At 53.7% G+C, this 18,718-nt stretch overlaps 7 protein-coding genes across 7 annotated transcripts; 3 read left to right on the forward strand and 4 right to left on the reverse strand.

Moving 5' to 3' along the window:
• Positions 1-727: 727 nt before the first annotated feature.
• On the forward strand, positions 728-2,747 carry AYO20_02899 (hypothetical protein; the record flags this gene model as incomplete). The annotated part of the gene is made up of 2 exons (XM_022641203.1): positions 728-1,449; positions 1,508-2,747. The coding sequence occupies 2 exons, from the start codon at positions 728-730 to the stop codon at positions 2,745-2,747; spliced, it is 1,962 nt and encodes a 653-aa protein (XP_022502734.1).
• Positions 2,748-3,463: 716 nt separating this feature from the next.
• On the reverse strand, positions 3,464-6,711 carry AYO20_02900 (hypothetical protein; the record flags this gene model as incomplete). The annotated part of the gene is made up of 3 exons (XM_022641204.1): positions 3,464-3,655; positions 3,787-6,330; positions 6,385-6,711. The coding sequence occupies 3 exons, from the start codon at positions 6,709-6,711 to the stop codon at positions 3,464-3,466; spliced, it is 3,063 nt and encodes a 1,020-aa protein (XP_022502735.1).
• Positions 6,712-8,250: 1,539 nt separating this feature from the next.
• AYO20_02901 (hypothetical protein) lies at positions 8,251-9,009 on the reverse strand (the record flags this gene model as incomplete). Its single annotated transcript, XM_022641205.1, has 1 exon — positions 8,251-9,009. One exon carries the CDS (start codon positions 9,007-9,009, stop codon positions 8,251-8,253), a length of 759 nt encoding a protein of 252 aa, XP_022502736.1.
• A 1,540-nt stretch (positions 9,010-10,549) lies between these two features.
• On the reverse strand, positions 10,550-11,594 carry AYO20_02902 (hypothetical protein; the record flags this gene model as incomplete). The annotated part of the gene is made up of 3 exons (XM_022641206.1): positions 10,550-11,277; positions 11,330-11,513; positions 11,559-11,594. 3 exons carry the CDS (start codon positions 11,592-11,594, stop codon positions 10,550-10,552), a joined length of 948 nt encoding a protein of 315 aa, XP_022502737.1.
• A 675-nt stretch (positions 11,595-12,269) lies between these two features.
• Positions 12,270-13,838, forward strand: AYO20_02903 (hypothetical protein; the record flags this gene model as incomplete). The annotated part of the gene is made up of 1 exon (XM_022641207.1): positions 12,270-13,838. The coding sequence occupies one exon, from the start codon at positions 12,270-12,272 to the stop codon at positions 13,836-13,838; it is 1,569 nt and encodes a 522-aa protein (XP_022502738.1).
• Positions 13,839-14,522: 684 nt separating this feature from the next.
• AYO20_02904 (hypothetical protein) lies at positions 14,523-16,991 on the reverse strand (the record flags this gene model as incomplete). The annotated part of the gene is made up of 1 exon (XM_022641208.1): positions 14,523-16,991. The coding sequence occupies one exon, from the start codon at positions 16,989-16,991 to the stop codon at positions 14,523-14,525; it is 2,469 nt and encodes an 822-aa protein (XP_022502739.1).
• Positions 16,992-17,825: 834 nt separating this feature from the next.
• On the forward strand, positions 17,826-18,698 carry AYO20_02905 (hypothetical protein; the record flags this gene model as incomplete). Its single annotated transcript, XM_022641209.1, has 1 exon — positions 17,826-18,698. One exon carries the CDS (start codon positions 17,826-17,828, stop codon positions 18,696-18,698), a length of 873 nt encoding a protein of 290 aa, XP_022502740.1.
• Between the last annotated feature and the right edge of the window lie 20 nt (positions 18,699-18,718).

Here is an 18,718-nt window from a genome sequence, read left to right on the forward strand (position 1 = left end):
GGTCCGGCTGTAGAGGGTGGATAAGCGAAGCTGACAGACTGGCCTCGTTGTATACGTGATTCGGCGGAGTGTGCAGTGTTGACGAGCGACTTTCTTGTGATAGGGAAGGGACGAGAACGAGGCCTTTTCGTCAGAGGAAGTGCTGATATCAGACGTGAAAGATTGATGGATGGATGCCATTGGATCTCCCAGACACAACGGTGTCCCACCTGGGTGCCACCCACTAATGAGGTCCTTTGTCATCCGATCGGCGCCCAATTAATCCATCCCCGGTGCTCAGAGAAATGCCTAGGCGCCCAGCTGGCGCCCTCCCACTTCCCAGGCCAGCCACCCTCAACCAAGACTTGACCCCGCGCTGAATTGCCGTGTCAGTGCGTGCCCACTTATTTTACGAGTGGGAACTCCACACCCGGTTCGTCCTGGTAGAGAGGCTCCAAGGCCTCCTCAAAGTGCGTTGAAAGCATCCACAGTAACCTCGGTATCTTGATGACATGAGTGTCGCTTTGGAGAGAGCGTGGGTGAACGATTCGGGAGCCTGTTTGTGGTCTGTTGAGGATGGATCTTTCTTTTCTCCTTCTATCTTCAATGGCTTCCTAAGTTACATCAGATAACGGCGGATATTTTAGACACCTGGTGTTCTTTGCGTTCTTGTATGTGTCGATCGCGACCGGCACTACGTTGACCAAATTAGACAGGTACCGGGGGATCTTGCACATAGAACTAACCCATGGCTCTTGGTAAGACTCTGCTTTCTTTCTTCGAACCATGCGACGTCTTCGAAGCTGACTCGATTCTTCTCGCAGCAACTGCTGCAGCCGCTGCAGCCGGTGGATGGGCCGCAGCGGCCTACCTCGATGCCAAGTTCCATATTCGAAAGGACCTGGATGTCCTCCGCCGGCTGAGACAGGGTGCCAAAGAGTATGCACAGCTTGTGAAGGAGGACAAAGTCTGCTTCTTCTACGCTTTTGAAGAGCAATGCAAAAAGAGCTGGAACAATCGTGCTCTCTGGTCGAGAGAAGGGGGCATCTACACCTTTGGTCAGTTTTACGACGAGGTCCTCCGATATGCGCAGTGGCTGCTCGAGGAGGGTATCAAGCCTGGGGAATTGGTGGCAATGTACATGATCAATTCGCCGCAATTCTTTGTGACCTGGTTCGCTTGCTCGGCTGTCGGTGCGGCGCCCGCATTCATCAACTACAATCTCGAGGGGAAAGCGTTGATGCACTGTTTGGATGTGTGTGAGACAAGACTCTTGATTGTCGACGCAGACGCAGCCTGCCAGAGGAGGATCAACCAGAGTCGGGGAGACATTGAAGCCAGAGGCACCAAAATCGCGGTTCTCGACAACACTTTAAAGCAGGAGATTGCAGCGAAACCCGCCCAGAGACCGGCCGATGACCTTCGCAAGGGCACGAAAGGCAGCTTCCCTTATTGCCTGATCTATACCAGGTAAGTCGTGTCCACTGCTCTCTATCTCCAGACACGAGGACTCACAAAGTTGTCACAGCGGAACCACAGGTCTTCCCAAAGGTTGTGCTTTCACACTGCAACGGGTCTATACGGCGTGTGGTCACTCGATGCCGCTATGTGGAGGCATCCCCGGCAGGGATCACTGGTTTAATTCCATGCCGTTATATCATGGCACAGGGGCAATCACAACCTCGTGTGCCCTGCTTCAGGGTCTGGGGGTCGCCGTCGCACCGAAGTTCTCCGTCTCACGGTTCTGGAACGACATTCATGACTCCGGGTCTACATTCTTTGTGTATGTTGGTGAAACAGCACGATATCTGCTCAACGCGCCACCTCACCCGTTGGAGCGAGCACACAAGCTCCGATGTGCCTACGGCAATGGTCTGAGACCCGATGTGTGGGAAAAGTTCCAAACACGCTTCAACATCCCTGAAATCGGCGAGTTCTTCAATTCCACCGAGGGCATGTTCAGTCTGCTCAACTATGACAAGGGGCCATATCTGAGAGCATGTGTCGGCCACCACGGGTTGATTCTCCGAACGATGCTTCGCAATGTCTATATCCCGGTCCGAATCGACCACGAAACGGGCGACATCTGGCGGGATCCCAAGACAGGCTTTGCCAAGCGAACGTCCTACGAAGAAGGGGGCGAAATGCTTGTCGCTGTACCCAACAAAGAGGCATTCCAGGGGTATTGGAGATCCGAGGCTGCCACGGACAAGAAATTTTGCACCGACGTGTTTAAGAAGGGGGACATTTACTATCGGTCTGGAGATGCGCTGAGGCGCGAATCAGACGGACGATGGCACTTCCTGGACCGCCTGGGCGACACATTCCGGTGGAAATCAGAGAACGTTTCGACGGCCGAGGTGGCTCTGACGATAGGTCAGTATCCTGGCATTGCTGAAGCCAACGTGTACGGTGTTCTGGTACCGAACCACGAGGGTCGAGCAGGCTGCGCGGCCATTCACCTCGACCCCAATTACACGGGGCCGCCTGTCGACTACAACGACCTGCTGAAGTTCATGCGTGGACGACTGCCCCGGTACGCGGTGCCGGTGTTTCTACGCATCGTCAAGGCGAGCACGCACATCCACAACCACAAGCAGAACAAGGTGCCGTTGCGCAAGGAAGGCGTCGATCCCAACGCGGTCGGCAAGGAGGTGCCCGAGGGCAAGGACGACGTGTTCCTCTGGGTGACGCCCAAGGCGGACGAGTACGTGCCGTTTACGCCGCAGGATTGGGAGAAGTTGGTGAGTGGCCATGCCAGGTTATAACGGCGGCGACGGTATTATTTGCCTGCAACACAATACATGTAGACTCGATAGACTGGAGATGGAGGCCGATACATGCCGGTCGGTATTTACAGCTATAACGAGAAGAGGGTGTCTCTTTACGAGGTACCTGGTATATAAACATGAAACATGACTCGGTCACCTACCTCTCTACCTTTGTCAGTGGTGTCTTTTTCTCTGCTTCTCTTTGCACCTTTGATCTACATGATGATCATATGGCACTTTTAACCTGGTTTTTTAACTGGTTGTAAATGGAGTGATTTATTCTCGGACCGTAACCCCCAAATTTCCCTGCTCATTGATTTTCCATCCATTCGATGTGAAGACATACACCGAGCGAGTATGTTAGTTATTCGATTTCGAGATTCGATTTCAACCTTCCTTAGACCAAATCATTAGATCCCTCAGATATTACCTTAGATGCCTTTGTTCCCTTTCGTTCCTGTCCTTCCTTGGCTCCCCTCAAACACCAATTACCTACAAATACCCATACCAAAATAAAAAAACCGATACCAATACCGATAGATAAGTGTGGTAGATAGATAGATTGGATATATCCCCTCTTCTCTCGTGCAAAGAACTCTAGATTTCTCTCTTCGTCTAGATGTGTCACTCTGTCGTTGATCGGTTTCATTTCGTTCATTTCGTGCATTCACTCTCTTGTTTGTTTGTTTCGTTCATTCGTTCGAATCGCTCATTCACTCTTTGCCCTCGCTCACTTGTGGGGTTGTTGTCGTCGCCTCGTTGGTCGGGACATTCGTTGGCTCATCCACGATTTCATCCACCTGTCCACTCATGGATCCGTTGGTCGGTTCGTTCGTCGGCTGCCCTTCGATCCGGTGGACGGTCCAGCCGCCGTTGGATCCTCGGACGTATTCGACTGTTGGGAACTGTTTTTATTTTCAACCCATCTCGTTAGGAGACACGTCGTGCGTAAAATTAGGAGATCGGCGGCGGCGGCTGCGGAGGAGGAGGAGGAGGAGGAGGAGGCAGAAAAAGGAGGAAAAAAGGGAAAACTCACATAGTGACTGTTCTTCTTCATAGTCACCACCTGCGGCACGCCCTTCAACGTCACCACCCGGAGCCGGAAGCTCGTGTTGTCCTGGATCTTTGCCGTCTCGTGCACAAACGCCGCTAGATTGGGCGTCTTGACCCCGTTGACCTCGGTGATGAAGGTCGTCGAGCTCAGCCCGTACTGCTGCGCGGGCGAGCCCGCGCGCCGCGCGCTCACGTACACCTGCGAGTGCAGCTTGGTGACCTGCTGGCGCACGGCGTGGTGTGGGCGCTGCAGCACGGCGCCGCAGAAGACCAGGGCGCGCGTTGTGTCGAGGTCCGCCGTCGCCAGCGTCGGCACTCGCAGCGTCATCTCCTCGCCGCGTCGGACGATGGCCGCGTCCAGCCACTCCTGGTCGTACATCATGTCCATGTCGTGCTGGCGCGTGATGACCCGGTCGTTGAGCGAGAGGATGATATCGCCGTCCTGGAGGGATTGGTCTTTAGTAGGGCGGTTGTCACATCCATTGGCTTGTTTGGCTTGATCTGGGTCATCTCCCTTTTCCGCTTCATCCTCATCGTCCTCCCCCTCCGGCCGGCACGCCACGTTAGACACCCTAAACAGCTCGTGTCGCGACGGACTCGCCTTGGCCACTTTCTTGATCCACTCCTCCGATACGCCTGCCGTGCGGCACTCGGCCATCGACAGGCCGCTGGCCTCGATGTCGAGGATCCGGGGCTTGGGCACGAACCCGGCCTTGATCTGGTCCACGACGGGCGTGATCAGGCTCGCGGCCATGCCAAAGTAGTACTCGTTGTCCTTGTCGCCCATGTAGTTGAGCCACAGGGCCTGGACGACGACGCTGTCGGGCTCCATGAGGACGCCGAACGAGCACTTGGACGGCAGCGACGCGTTGACGTAGATGCCCTCGACCATGGTGGCGCGGTACCGCGGACCCCCGCTGTCCTTGGGGATGTACAGATTCGAGACCTCGGACACGGTCGTCTTTGCAAACGACAGGTCACCGCGGCTGAAGCCAACGAAGAACGTGTCGCTCCCTTGCTTGATCATCTCGGTCGACAGCGTGGCCACCTGCACGGGCGCCTCCACCAGGGCCGGGTCATAGCGAACCACGGTGTAGTTGCGGAGGGGGTCGACAAAGTAGACCTCGCCCTCGATGTTCACCGAATCGGCCACCGTCACGATGATGCCGCACAGGCTATGAGGCACGACCGCCCGCGACACTATCACAAAACCCGGCGCAATGACGAGGCCAAAGCCCGTGCGGCGGATGTGAGGGAACCCGTCGAGATGGAGCGGCATCGCGCACGAGACCTCGACGAATGACCTGACAATGTCGGCCACGGGTGGAGACAAACCTTCGGGTTGGGCAAAGTCTGCAGACCGCACCACGGGCGCGAGGGCCGGGGGCAAGTTGTCAATGACGTTGAAATCCCACAGACCTGTCTCGTCGTTGCGCACGGCCATGGTCAGGTCCGGATCCCATCTCTGGTCAACGTAGAAGCTGGCGACCCTCTGCGTGTCCAGGTCGCGGATGGAGCGGTACGTGACGACGATGCGCGACTTGTCCGGGATTTTCCTCACCACCTCGATGAAAGTGTCCAAGTCGGGCGTTTTCTTGTGGTCGACCGTGTCGACGATCGATCCCCACAGGCTATAAACCTCGCCAAAGGACCCTTCGGCGCTCGAGGCATATAGACCCCGGCACGGAATGCGGTACAGTCGCGCGTACTGGTACGAGAGATTGTGAAAGGTGCCGCCCGCAACAGCTACGAAGCGGTCTGGCGTGATGGCCGTCAGGTCGTGCACGTCTAAAGTGACGGCAAGGTCCTTTCCCTCGCGCTGCAGAAGGATGTCTACTGTCTTGCCGACGCTGGCGTCGAGGATGGCATCGAGGGAGGCGAAAGACGTCAAGAGCTGCTCGTTGACTTTGACCAGGATGTCGCCCACTTGGATCTTGCCATCCGCCGGGCCTTCGGGGAGGACAGTTTCTGCCACGAGCATGTTATTCTGGTGAGGAAAGGTAGCGCGAACGATGGATTCCCATTCCGATGTCAGGCCGAGTCTCCTGCAGTCGTCAAAGGGCTTCCAGGTCCACTGCGTCTGGATGGTGCCTCGACTTATGGGGATGCCTTTTTGCAGACACTCTAGAGCTCGCAGGGGGCGATCGAGAGGTAAGAAGAAGTCGGTCGTCGCCTTGTCCGCCCGGCCACCGGCTTGTAAGGCGATGGCATGGCCACTTACGTTGACCACGGGACTTCCGGAGCTGCCTCCAGTGGTTGCCGCGGCGGCCTGGATGTAATTGGTGTTGAAGTCGTTATACCCACCCCCATAGAGAGGTGCGTTCCGGTCTAATCGGCTGATGAAACCTGAATGGATGCTGAGCTTCTCGCCCGCGTCGTTGCCGACGATCCTGATTTCGACTCCGACACGCGCCGATTGGGGGTTCAACTTGAGCGCCTCGAGTTTCATGTACTTGATGGCCTTGGGCTCGAATCTCAGGAAGCCAAAGTCATGGACGGGATCACGATAGACGGGATGAACATCGCACTGGGGAGATAAAAAGTCAGCCCAACTGTCAAGTTATGGAGACGCACAACTGACCTCCTCGTGGTTGTCAAAGACACAATAACCAGTAAAGGGACCAGGACCGACGACATGGCGGTTTGTCAAGATGTATCCCTTTTCTGCATCGACCACGAAGCCTGTGGCTTGACTGGACGACGACGAATCGGTATCGAAGGGACGCGGGCAGGAGAAGTGGATGGCGACGACGCTTCTGATGGCTTTGTCGAGGGTGGCATGCCACTTTCCAGGATCGCCTGGACTGGGGTTGACCATGGAGGGATTGACCAGAGAAAGAGATTTGACTGCATCTTCATCCACGTGGCTGAGGTTGTGACTCGTGGCCACGATGCCACAAGAACCCATGGTGAAACCTGTTCGAGGGAGCTGCACGGAGATGCGAGAAATCAAAATATCATAAAGATTCAAAGGCTGAGGATTAGGCAAAAAGCGATATTGAAAGAGACGTGGAACTGAGAAAAACAAACCCTCCAAGGGCGCCACGTAGCACGGGTGTCAAGGCGTCAAGGTGTCAGGGGTGTCAAGAGGATGTCGCCTGACAGAAGCTGAGAGGCTGAGAGGCTGAGAAGCTGACGAGGCTTTATATATGTGTGAGTGTGAGTGAATGTGAGTGTGTGTGTATACGTGTATCTCTCTTTCTGTTCTCTTCCTCAGCCTCTTCAGATGTAGGCAACGGTCTCCCTAAACCAAACCTCCCCCCCCACTTTCTCTCTCTTCTCGTCTGCATGTGTCTCTCCTAACCGTATCCTAACCCATCCTAGGCTGTTCTTAGGGTCGAACAAGCGATGCCTGTTGCAAACTGTCCGACGCACGAGGCTCTTCTAGTGGAAGCTTCGGGCCGCCAGACGAATATATCGTTGGTTCAGAAACTCCCACAGGACTTTTGATGCTAGCGTGTCAAAAGCCGCCAACTCCGCCCATCCTGACAGCCATTGCTGGGCCCATGCTGGGGCCTTCGGTGGTCCTTGTGTGTGATTTTCGCGACTCTGCGGCTCATAAGGCAGCCAGTCCCGCAATTTTCAAAACATGGAAAAGGTGCGCCATTTTTACAAAGAGAGCAAAACTGCCCCGACGGCCCCCAAATTACTCGGACCTTCATCATAATCAAAGTTATGTGCGACCTCGACGATGATCTACAATCCTACAGACCGGCCAAATTGGTTGCAGCGAGTCCGATACATACGGAGTACATTGTTGTTGCTTCTATACCAGATGCTAAGAGGGGGCCCAAGTGATTGTTATACAAGGCGTGTTTGTATACCAAGTGTGCCTCGGTCATGATTCGAGACATAAGAATACAAGTACATCACTAGGAAGAACATATCAGATCATCCAAGACTTGTACCTCTTCCAACTACTCGAGACGAACGAATGTACCTTGGATCCTTTGATTGATATCCAAGATTGGGATCTCCCCCTCCATCCAAAAAAATAACTCAAAAGTGTCTTGTTCAGAAGAGACAAATAAAAAGAACGAGAGAGCGACCATGTGGTGCCGAACAAAGAGGGCCAAACACCGTTTTCTCCGCTACCTTCCGGGCGGACCATGTTGTGCTTCAAGTAACCAAGTATTCAATTCCAACTCCGTGGTCGATCTGTGGTTCGAAATGCAACCCTCTATCTTACTCTGATACCTTTGCATTTTCTTTCCAACGAATAATTCCGCCCAAAGAATCCTCTTTCAACAGACGCCGATATAGTACATTTTCCCATCTTGTTTTCGTGCGGCGAGAGAGATCTTTTTCCAGTGGCTCGGAGAATGTGGCCACATAATTATGCAGAGAGTTGAGTGTCTGTGGCTGGAAATGCCGAGAGTCTCACTCTAGTACTGCTTTGTGTTGTGTCATGTGCATGTAGTAATATGTCTACCAGAACGATGCGTCCCTAGTCGGACAACCCCACCTTCACCGGCGCCACAAGTGTGTCACGTTCTTTCCGGATGGGGTCGTGGAAATCGAGGGATGGATCGTCAGGAGTCGTATAAACCGTCTCCAGGGTGTTGTTGGTGTAGATGGAAGATTTGGTCGAGGTGCGTACGGGTTGTCGATAGACACCACCAACGTATCCTCGGTCGATGGCGAGATGCTTCAACGGAGATGGGTCGAAGCGAGCAATAAACACCTTGTCCAAATCGCGACTCTTGGGTTTGGAATACAACTCGTATTCCTCCAGACAAGCGTCCAGGGTCCATCCTGTCACCTTGCGGAATGCAGCTGTGATGCAACCGCTTCGGTGCTTGCCTTTATTGCAGTGGATGAGCATAGGATAGTTGACCGGGTCTAGCATAAGTTCGACCACCTTGCAGACGACCGTATCTGGTGTGTAGACTTCCGGGTCCTTGTTGGCGAGAATGGGGATGGTGTAATGCGTAATGCCATGCGAAGTCATAAACATCTGATAGTCGATGGGGATGGTGCCCGAGACCAGCGTCACAATGGTCTTCAGCCCCAGCTCGGCGAGGGTGTCAAAATGTGCGTACTGGGGATAACTCGATCGGTAGAGCCCAGGGGCAATGATTTGGAAGTTGACAGGGCGTCCCGTGCCATCTGGAGTCGGGGGTTGAGATTGGTCCAGCTGGAGCGTCTTGGAGGACGATGACACGTCTAGATCGGTCAGGTTCGTGGTACCATCCATCGTGCTCATTTTTGAGATTGCCGAGCCCGCTTCGATAGAAACAAATGACACGGCGATTGTGCTGAGCACGGGGGATGGAGGTTCAGTAACTGTGCGTTTCAAGCGGTCTTAAGTGGTGAGGAGTGACGATATTATCGGTGGATCTGAGGAGCTGACGAGGGAGGAAATCGAGGAGAAATACAGAGAAAAAGAGCTTCTAGTGTGGGCTCTTATAACGACCTCAAAAGTTGAAGCACGATGGCTGGTGAAGACATTGTAGAGGTGGTTAGATGGCCATTGTGCATGGGTCGTGTGCGTGTGCCAACGGTTAGGCCGAGCTAGAGTTCTTGATCAAAGGACGAGGACCTCCAAAACAGCGGTGACTGTAGACGGGGTGATCTGATGCTAAGGACTAAGGTTCCCTGGTCGAATCGGGGGAGGTGGTCGGTCTTGTTATTATGTAGAGCAGACGAGGGAATTATCTGGACGGGAATCGGCCCTGACAAAGAGGCATGGTGATTGGACGCATGGCGACGAGTGTTTCTGAAGAGCTCTGAGTGGAAAACACCGCAGAGGGAATCGCAGGCGGCATGCTGTGGCAGACTGTTGGCTAGTAGGAGAGTAGAGAAGAAGGAAAATAAGGATTGAGGATTGGAGAACGAGGGTCGAGGTGTTGGTAGCGAAGGAGAAGAAGGAATGGAGCTCGATCGACGACGAGAGAGTTTTTTTTTGTTTTTGGGCAAAGGAAAAACAAGCGGCGAGCAGAAGGTTGAGTTTCTGGCTTGGTAAGTTTGGCAGCCAGCGTCACCAGCGCGACAAGGCGTCAGTTGCTCAGCGTACGAGTAATGTGGGTGCGTGCGGTCAGTGTTCGAGGTCGAGTAGTGGTTTGATTATTGTGGTTCCGCAGGCACGAGAAGGTAAAGTGGTAAGGCGAGGAGCCACCAGGGCCACTAGGGAGTCAACGAGAGGATGGAGAGACACGGGGATAAGAAAGAGGGTCTCCAAGGACAAACTCGGTACTCATACGCATGAGCTCGTTAGGGTTGCAACCAAGGAAGCTGAAGCTAAACGCGGAGAGGCGAAAAGGCCGGGCAGAGCGGAGAAGAAGAATCAAGCAAAGGAGCGAAATTGACACGAGCAACCGAAAAAATACGAGACACGGACGCGGTGAATAATTAATGAAATTGAATTGGAAACCAAGAAATGAATCGAGAGGGCACGTGCGTTGACTTGGCCGTTGGAGTGAGTCACGTGGGGGTCTAGAATGTACCGTAGAAATAGCCACAGTGAGGGGGGAGCACGTGAGAGATACTTTCCGTATTACTCATCTCGTGGTACCTTGGCACACACCCGAACATGGGTGGCACATTCCTCACTTGTTACCTCGTTCAGGAGGTTGGAATGGTGCCTACTGGTGCCTAGGCATAGTGTACCGAGTACACTAATCTCAGATTACTACCATCACTTACAAATAGGTAGGGACAATTATCGGACTTGGTCACTCGAATCGAGTGCCTCTATCAAGCCGCCTTCTACTCTACTTGGTCCGTACCTCCTTGTACTTGTGATATTACAAACATCCCAGTCCAAACATCTCGGTCGAATTCGTCCATGCTGCCTCACAGACTTCCTCCACCGTAATCCCCTTCACCTGGGCTATCACGTGTGCAACCTGCACAATCGTCGCCGATTCGTTACGTCCCTTGACCATCATCCCTTTCTGCCACTTTTCCTTCTTCACTGCCTTGGGGATGGCTGGCCCGTCTTTCAGATACTGCGATGAAGCATGGGATGCGCGGATTTCACACCACGGTCCATCCGTCTCGATCTGAAGCCGCTCCAAAGGCACTGCTTCGACCACCTCAAGATTCTCAGCGGTCTTCATGCTGCACCCATTGATTCCAATGTCAAACCCGAGCTTGACCAGTGCCTCCATTTCCGGTATGGTGCCGGTGAAGCTGTGGACCAGCCCACGCCTGGGGAGCTTGGGTAGGCGTGCGCTGAGGATCCTCTCAAAATCTTCACTGCATGCTCGTGAATGTAGGAATAGTGGAAGCTGCATCTCCTCAGCCAGATCCAGCTGCAGCTCGAAATATTTGAGTTGCACGTCTTTGGGAGAGAGAAACAATCGGTCGTAGTCGAGCCCAATTTCTCCAAAGGCAACAGCGTGTCCACTCTCTTTCGCCTCGAGGGTTAGAGCACGAAGTTCTTGAATCAGTGTGCTGGCCCCGCCTTCGTGGTTCTCAAAGTCCTGTGTCGAGCATGGATGTACTCCGACGGTCGCGAAACAAGTGCCGGCTTGGAACGTGTTAGAATAGTAAACGATATCCGCAGGATCCTCGTTACATACGGTATTGTTTTGCAAGGTCAACCGCATGCTTGGACTCTGTCAAACTGGAGCCGGTGACCATCAACTTGGTACAGCCAACAGCCAGCGCTCGCTGGACAACGTCGTCCAAATCGTCCTCATGTGCTTGCTTCCCATGGTACACTCCTCGAAAGACTGGATCACCGAGGTTGATGCCGACCTGAGTCTGTCAGCCTCCAAAGTCGCCAATCCATCTCATCCAGCTACGCACGTCTGCGTACCTCAACGGTTTCGTGTTGTTCGCCATGGTGGCGTAGCTGGCCACTCTATTCTGCCAGAGACTTCCGTGGGTTCTAGCAAGCCATTCCCCGGACTGCAATACTGTGACAAGACTCAGACACGTCTCAAACTCTGGGCGCAAGGGGTGCGACACTTACCACACAGACGAGACTGGGAAGGAGAGGCCGACAAGGCTGATGGTTTCAGGAGACGAAAGGAGCTACACCTGAAAAAGGGTTGTAGCCGCAACAGCATCAGATTAGCTGCTACGACAAGATCCGACCGACAGTTGGAGTGTTGTGGATGGTCAGAACTCCGGCTGCCAGAAAAAGATGCCAAACTTCTCTCGGCATCAATTCCGCCGAACCCCGACATCCACGTGACCCGCCCCCTTCTGTCCCTGATCTGCCGTCTCCGCTCCAATCCCGTTCGCCTCTTTACGATCAAGATTGTCTCTCTCCGCATCGGCTTTGACACCGACAAGCCTCCCATCCACAGATATGCTCCCGCCAGTGTCGAGCTGGGTAAAATGGTCCCCAACGGTGTCACCGACCGGCAGAATACATTCAAACAATGGAGCAAACTGCGGATTCCGATAGTAGGTTAGGTGAAACACCTATATAACTAGCATCTCCTCGGTAGTCTACTGCTGATTCCAACATGCAGGATAGTATAGTCCTCGAATTCCTAGAAGTGTTCTCAGATGGCGCCACGCAAGATCCCAGTGTCAGAGATCTCAGCCCACAATACAGACACCGACTGCTGGATAGTCGTGGATGATCAAATATGGGACATCACCAAATTCGCCCCCGAACACCCTGGCGGTCCAGGGATAATATACAAGTACGCTGGTCGAGACGCCACTCAAGCATACAATGAGATACACTCTCCAGCGATCATCAGAAATAACCTTCCAGCAGATGCCCTCAAAGGAGTGCTGGACAGGTCAACAATAACGCAAGAATGGTCGAGGCCACCTCCTACAGAGGCGCCCAAATCCAAGTCTGCTTCTACATCAGAAAAGCCACCGTTGGATTCACTCATAAATGCCCACGACTACGAGCTCGCCGCTCGGAACAGCGCCACTGCAAAGACATGGGCTTTCTACTCCTCCGCAGCCAACGATCTGATCACGAAGGACCTCAATGCTAGTCTGTTCAGCCGCGTGCTCTTTCGCCCACGCGTAATGCGTCGTGTGGGCACGATCTGCACTGAGACCAATATCTTGGGCTATCCCGTCTCCTTCCCACTGATGGTTTCTCCCGCCGCAATGGCGCGCTTGATCCACCCAGATGGCGAACTCGCCATTGCACGGGCCGCAAAGGAGAAGACAATCGTTCAATGCATCTCCAACAATGCCAGCTATTCTGCCAGCGAAATCGTCTCCCAGCCTGCCGTCTCGGACTATCCATTTTTCTTCCAGCTCTACGTCAACCGGGAGCGTCACAAATCCGAACAGCTCATTCGCAAAATCCACCAGCACAAGAACATTCGCGCGATATTCGTGACGACTGATGCCGCTGCGGCGGGTAAAAGGGAGGCGGACGAGCGTGTCAAAGCTGACGAAACGATCCAAAACCCAATGATGACCACCAAGGCCAAGAATGACAAGAAAGGAGGCGGGTACGGGCGACTTATGGGCAATTTCATCGACCCAAATTTGAATTGGGATGACATTGCCTGGTTGCGTTCTCAGACCAAATTGCCGCTCTTGTTGAAAGGGATCATGTCCGCGGACGACGTGCGGCTGGCTCTGGACTACGGTCTCGAGGGCGTGGTGCTGTCAAACCACGGGGGGAGGAACCTGGACACGTCTCCTCCAGCTCTGCTTGTTCTGCTCGAAATCCACGCACGCTACCCGGAAATCATCACGCAGCACCACCCGTCCTCCCCGGCCGTACTCGCAGGCCAATCGAGACCTTTCAGCATCTTCGTCGACGGTGGCATCCGGCGCGGCAGCGACATCCTCAAAGTGGTCTGCCTGGGCGCCGTAGCCGCGGGGATTGGGCGACCCGCCCTCTTCGCCACGGGGTACGGTCAGGAAGGTGTCGACCAGTTGATCGACATCCTCAAGGATGAGTTCGAAGTCGCCATGCGCAACATCGGCGTCACCAGCCTCCAAGAGTGCGGGCCTCAATACGTCAACACGGGCGCCATTGATCGGTTGGTGGTGAAAAGACGCGACCACCCTTACGCAGTGGCGTGGACGCCAGAGACGCAAAGTGTCGGTAGAAACAGTCTCTTCGGCACAGGCAGAGAGAGCAAGCTGTAGAGATGGCGCCCAAATCAATCCCCAATGGCATGTAAGATGAAGGGCGCTTGCTCTGAAACCACCGCCAGCATCACCAGCAGACGGGCGTCTACCTGGCCCCTACCATTCCGAGTCCGTCATTTAGACACGATAGAGATAGAGATTAGACATGCTATCCACCGCCTGGATAGGAACAACAAGACCTCACGTGCGCACGCGACCTAGAGCGTGCGAGCGTGCGAGCGTGTAGATAGTTGGTCACGTATTTCTCAACGTTTCCTCGATGACTCTCATTCTGGTTCAGGCGAGATTTCCTTTTCTGTATATACAATACAGCCTGATCCGACGTACAGCCCAGGTCGCATATAGTGCCTATACCCCGTACCTCAACATCTTCGGTACTCATGGCCTGATGTGTCATGTATCATATCTAGATTCATTGTCTGTCTCTCACTCTGTATGACAGCACAGTAGAGAGCCCCGTAGTTGGTGCGCGATGTATGTATGTCTATATCAATGTACCTGGGAATGTATGTACAGACTAAAAAGACCCGAGGACATTACTGTACATGTAACAAGGACTGTGTAATCTCGCAGAGGCTGGGTGGGATCTATACCTTCTTCATACATGGCCCTTCATTTTTTTCCTCTTAGCTATATTTCCTGAGCCAACCGGAATTCTCGTATAGAGACTCTCCCCTCCTTTCACAATGGCGGACCATACCGATCACAATTCCTCAGGCACCGCCTCAGCACCCGGATCACCGCGGCCTGGTCGTTCGGCTCGCGCGAGTGCCACAGCGGTCGCACAGAGTCCCAGATCGCTTCCACTTGCTGGCGCGAACCCGTCGCGTTGGCGTAGGCGCGCAAGAGCCAGCAAATCAACGGGCGTGTGGCTTCCACCTGGTACTGCGAGGTGGATGGCACAGGTGGGACGTCGCGGCCATCTTCACCGTCGAGATCAGAATGCGGGTCTGTCTCAGCTTCGGGTTGCGGTGATGCATTGTCCGTGCTAGATCCAGCATTGCTGTGCCATTCTGTGCCTGAGGATTCTGTTGTATGTGGGAGTGTTCGAGACTCTGGATCGATCTGGATTGTTTCCTCAATAGGCTCTTCAATGCTCTCTTCAGCGGGATATTCACCGTGCACCTCGCTGCTTGACGGGTCGATTGCCAGAATCGGCGACGGCAGCACATATTCCCCTTCCTCTTGATCCAACTTGCGCTCTCCTAGTGGGTAGTAGGTCTTCTGATCATGTGGGAGTGACTCCCTCGAACCACGAGAGAAGGGATTTCGGATGAGAGGTCCTCGTTTCTCTCTCTCCTCATCGAAGAGCTCGGCGTGGATTCTTTCGATGTGCTTCCTTCGTTCTCTAGGAAACGCAGCGAGGTCCAGAACAAAATCATCCCATTCGCTCATGCGTTTGAGGCCCCTTGGTTCTCCGTGCACCGGCTCTCGGTCTTCAGAGGTTTCGTTGATCATGTCAATCGAGGGGAGTGTCTGGTCATCGGATTTTGTCTGCTTGGCTCGTCGGCGGGCAATCTGGCCTTCTCGGATGTCTTTTCGACACGCTTCCCAGGCCAAATTTAGTCGGTGCAGATTCCAAGTCGCATGCGGGTTTCTTGTGGCGCCATGGAGAGCAAAACCCTTGAACAGCAGCTGGTAGTGAATACTTTGTAATGGTAAACCGAATAGCTCTGACATTTCGTTGATTAACACTGTGATTCGGTTGAGGTTCCCAGAAACGTTTGCGTGGTAAGAGATCATGGTCCGGAAGGTTGTGTGGTCCGGTCTCAGCGGCATCAACTCTTGTGCCTCCTTGTGATGCTCCGGCAGAAGGTGTTTCAGTCTACTCGCGAAGAGCAAGACTCTCCTCAAAGAGTTCGCAGCCAGCTTGCGGTGGATCAGTTCCGGACCCGGGCCTGGATATTGTCGGTATGATGCCACAGTGCCGTCGTTGCGCACTTCTCGACGGGTATTCATATGCAAACTCTTCATCCGCTCGTAGATCTGCTCCGCCGCCGCCGGTTCTTGAGCGTTGAACAAGGCCGCCATCACGCAGTTCAGCACAAGTGTGTCGACGATTTCTCCGGCATCGACAAAATCGCGATAAGCTTTTCGAACAGCATCACCATCGCCTCGTAGCCCATGGTAATAGATGACGCTGACACGGCCAAGCCTATTGAGATGAAGATCCCGATCGTGCATCTCTTTCAGGATCATCTGAGCCAGTGGGTATTTGTTAGCCCTCACTGCAATGTCAAAAAGAATGTTGAAAGTGATATTGTGAGCCTGGACACCAGCTTCCTGTTCCATCTGCTTCCACAGTCGCAGCGCAGCATTCAGTTCCGATTCCGTCACCTTGGAGAAAGACCTGCCAGCCAGGTAAATAGCAGAGGCCCATTCCGACCTTGCGATTGGTAGATTGGCCTTTTGCATGTCGTCAATCAATGACAGATATCTGATCATTGATTTTTCGCTCTTCTGCCAGGGTGTCGACATGCGTTGCAGAAACAATCTGATAGTCCCTTTGGGGAGGAAGGCGACCCCTGGTTGTGGCAGCCGTTTGTAAGCTCTGAATAGTGCTGCATTTGAGGAGTGATTGTCGAGGAGCAGATCGACAAAGGCTTTGAAGGCAGAGATTTCGCGTAGCTGCTTCGACCTGAGCATCTTCTCTACCTCCTTGAGGGGTGACTCGTAGCCTTCATCTTCGGTATAAAACTCCGCATAGGCCTGAGGGGGTGCAAAGTCCTCGGACAGACGGAATGCATAGTCCTCCAGGAATTTCGGCGTCGGGGACGAATGAGGCGATTCCGGGTCGAAACGATTGCTGTGACTGAAGAAGTAGAGATCCACCAAATTCTTGTAGTCGTCCTTGGACAGCACAACGGCGGGTTGGTTCGAGGTCACAGGTGTCACTGCCGTCGCACGCTCGGGTGTGGGAGACTTATTGTGTATCGAGCTGTCCAAGTTGGCCTTGGCCGCCGCCAGCCGTTCCTCGAGGTCTCTTACCGACTTCAACAGGGCCATTTGTTCCTCAAGCAGGGGCTGTGATAGCTCGGATTCATCCTGTTTTTTTTGTCCATCATTCCCTTGTCTCACTTTCTCGTGCAGGGTGTTCAGATCATCAAAGAAGGCGGCCGGTAGCCGACTGTTTTGTGCAAATTCGAGCATATTGGAATCAAAAAAATCCCACGCATTGGTCCTGTCCTTGCGCCGATTTCTAGAGACCCTTGGTTGTTCAGGTTTATCCAATACTGCGACGTGACGTTCCCTAACACCGTGGCTTATGCTGCGGTATTGTTCCCTCAACAGACTCTTTCCTTTTCTTCGCCCATCTCCATGCGTCGATCGATTCGGTGTCCGGCAACCCGAGGTTGAAGGTGGTACTGGACGAGACCTCGTCGAGCATTCTCCTGCACGCGACAACCATCCGTAAAAAGTTGCTTCGACAGCTCTAACATTGGGCCCTCCATTGGGAGGTACACTTCGTCCACATATCGTCTGCTTTGAAGCAACGGCTGCGCGTGGCCGGATGCGAGGGGCGAGGAAGTCGCATATCGAAATATTGGAACGTATTATTGACGTCGCATTCGGAAAGCTGCTGCATCCGATGAGTTTGGAGGATGAATGCATATGCCTGGGAGCATATTGTCAGCTCTTCATCATCGGACTTGAAAAGGTGTGGACGATCTTCTTCTGGAGGTGCTTGCACAAGAGGCAGTCTTGACAGTCGAAAAAACGCTCGCGGTTGAGATTCCCAAAATGGGCATCTTGGAAACTGCTCCACTAGCGCGTATTTTCGCCGCAGCTTTTCCTTGTAGCGAGTCGTCAATGGAGATTCAAGATATCCTGACAAGCAAGCTGGCTATCTCGATGAACGTGGGAACAGACTTACAGTCGCTTCTCTAGATTCGAAATTACCTCCGAGAGACTCCTGCTGTCTCTGACTCCCCCGACTCCTTGGACTCGTCGAAACGGGCACCTGCCTGTGAAGCTACCCCAATTATGGGCCGATTAAACCTCACTGCCATCAACGTCCGCAAGACTGCGCTGGCCAAATTCAAGGCCAAACAGATTCCTTCGGTACCCAACTGGGTCGATATCGTACATGATATCCCGCCCGCACAAATTCTCGTCCGCCAGCAGCCCGTCAAGCATCCCCTGACCAAAGTCCGCACACGAACTCTCCCGAGCGGAAAAACCGAACAATATGTGCAAATCATTGAACCCAAGAGACCGAAGTCGGCGAAAGCTCGCCATGTCTTCAGCCCCAAATCTTTACATTATGAGGAGGATTCATTACGCAGAACTTTCTACAGCGATCATCCCTGGGAGCTTGCGCGGCCTCGAGTGATCGTCGAGACATCAGGAGAGCAATACAAGAACGCAGACTGGTCAAAAGGCCTGGTTCAACCCGGCATCCCTCTATCTGGCGAATGTGTGGTCCAGCGACAACTCTGGCTCCTGGAAAATACCCCCGACATTACTATCCCGCAAGCTTACGACATCGCGCGAAAAGAGTTCTACACCCTGCGCCGACGTCAAGAACGGAGGGATAGGGTTGCTGCTGAAGAGGCGAGACATATGGGCGCTCGATTCGGGAAGTCGGCCTTGCAGATTAGCATGGGCATTGAGAATGCGATGTACAATGACTGGGAGAAATGGAGCCGGCAGGTCGTCTTTGAGCAAACATCGAGGGCTGCCGCTTTTGAAGGCACCGTCGCCAGCGCTGAAGAGGAGGCTTTGAAGGACAATGTGCTGGAAGAGAGTACGACCCGGCTGCAGCAGCCAGGTGGTCGTCCGGCGATCGGAGCTGCGGTGTTTGCTCAACAAGCGCAGTTGGACTCTCGTGTATCGAGACGTCCCGGTTCTCCATAGGAGATCCGCATTGTATGTGC

This window comes from Fonsecaea nubica, assembly GCF_001646965.1.
Source record: "Fonsecaea nubica strain CBS 269.64 chromosome Unknown Scaff13, whole genome shotgun sequence".
Lineage (NCBI taxonomy): Eukaryota > Fungi > Ascomycota > Eurotiomycetes > Chaetothyriales > Herpotrichiellaceae > Fonsecaea > Fonsecaea nubica.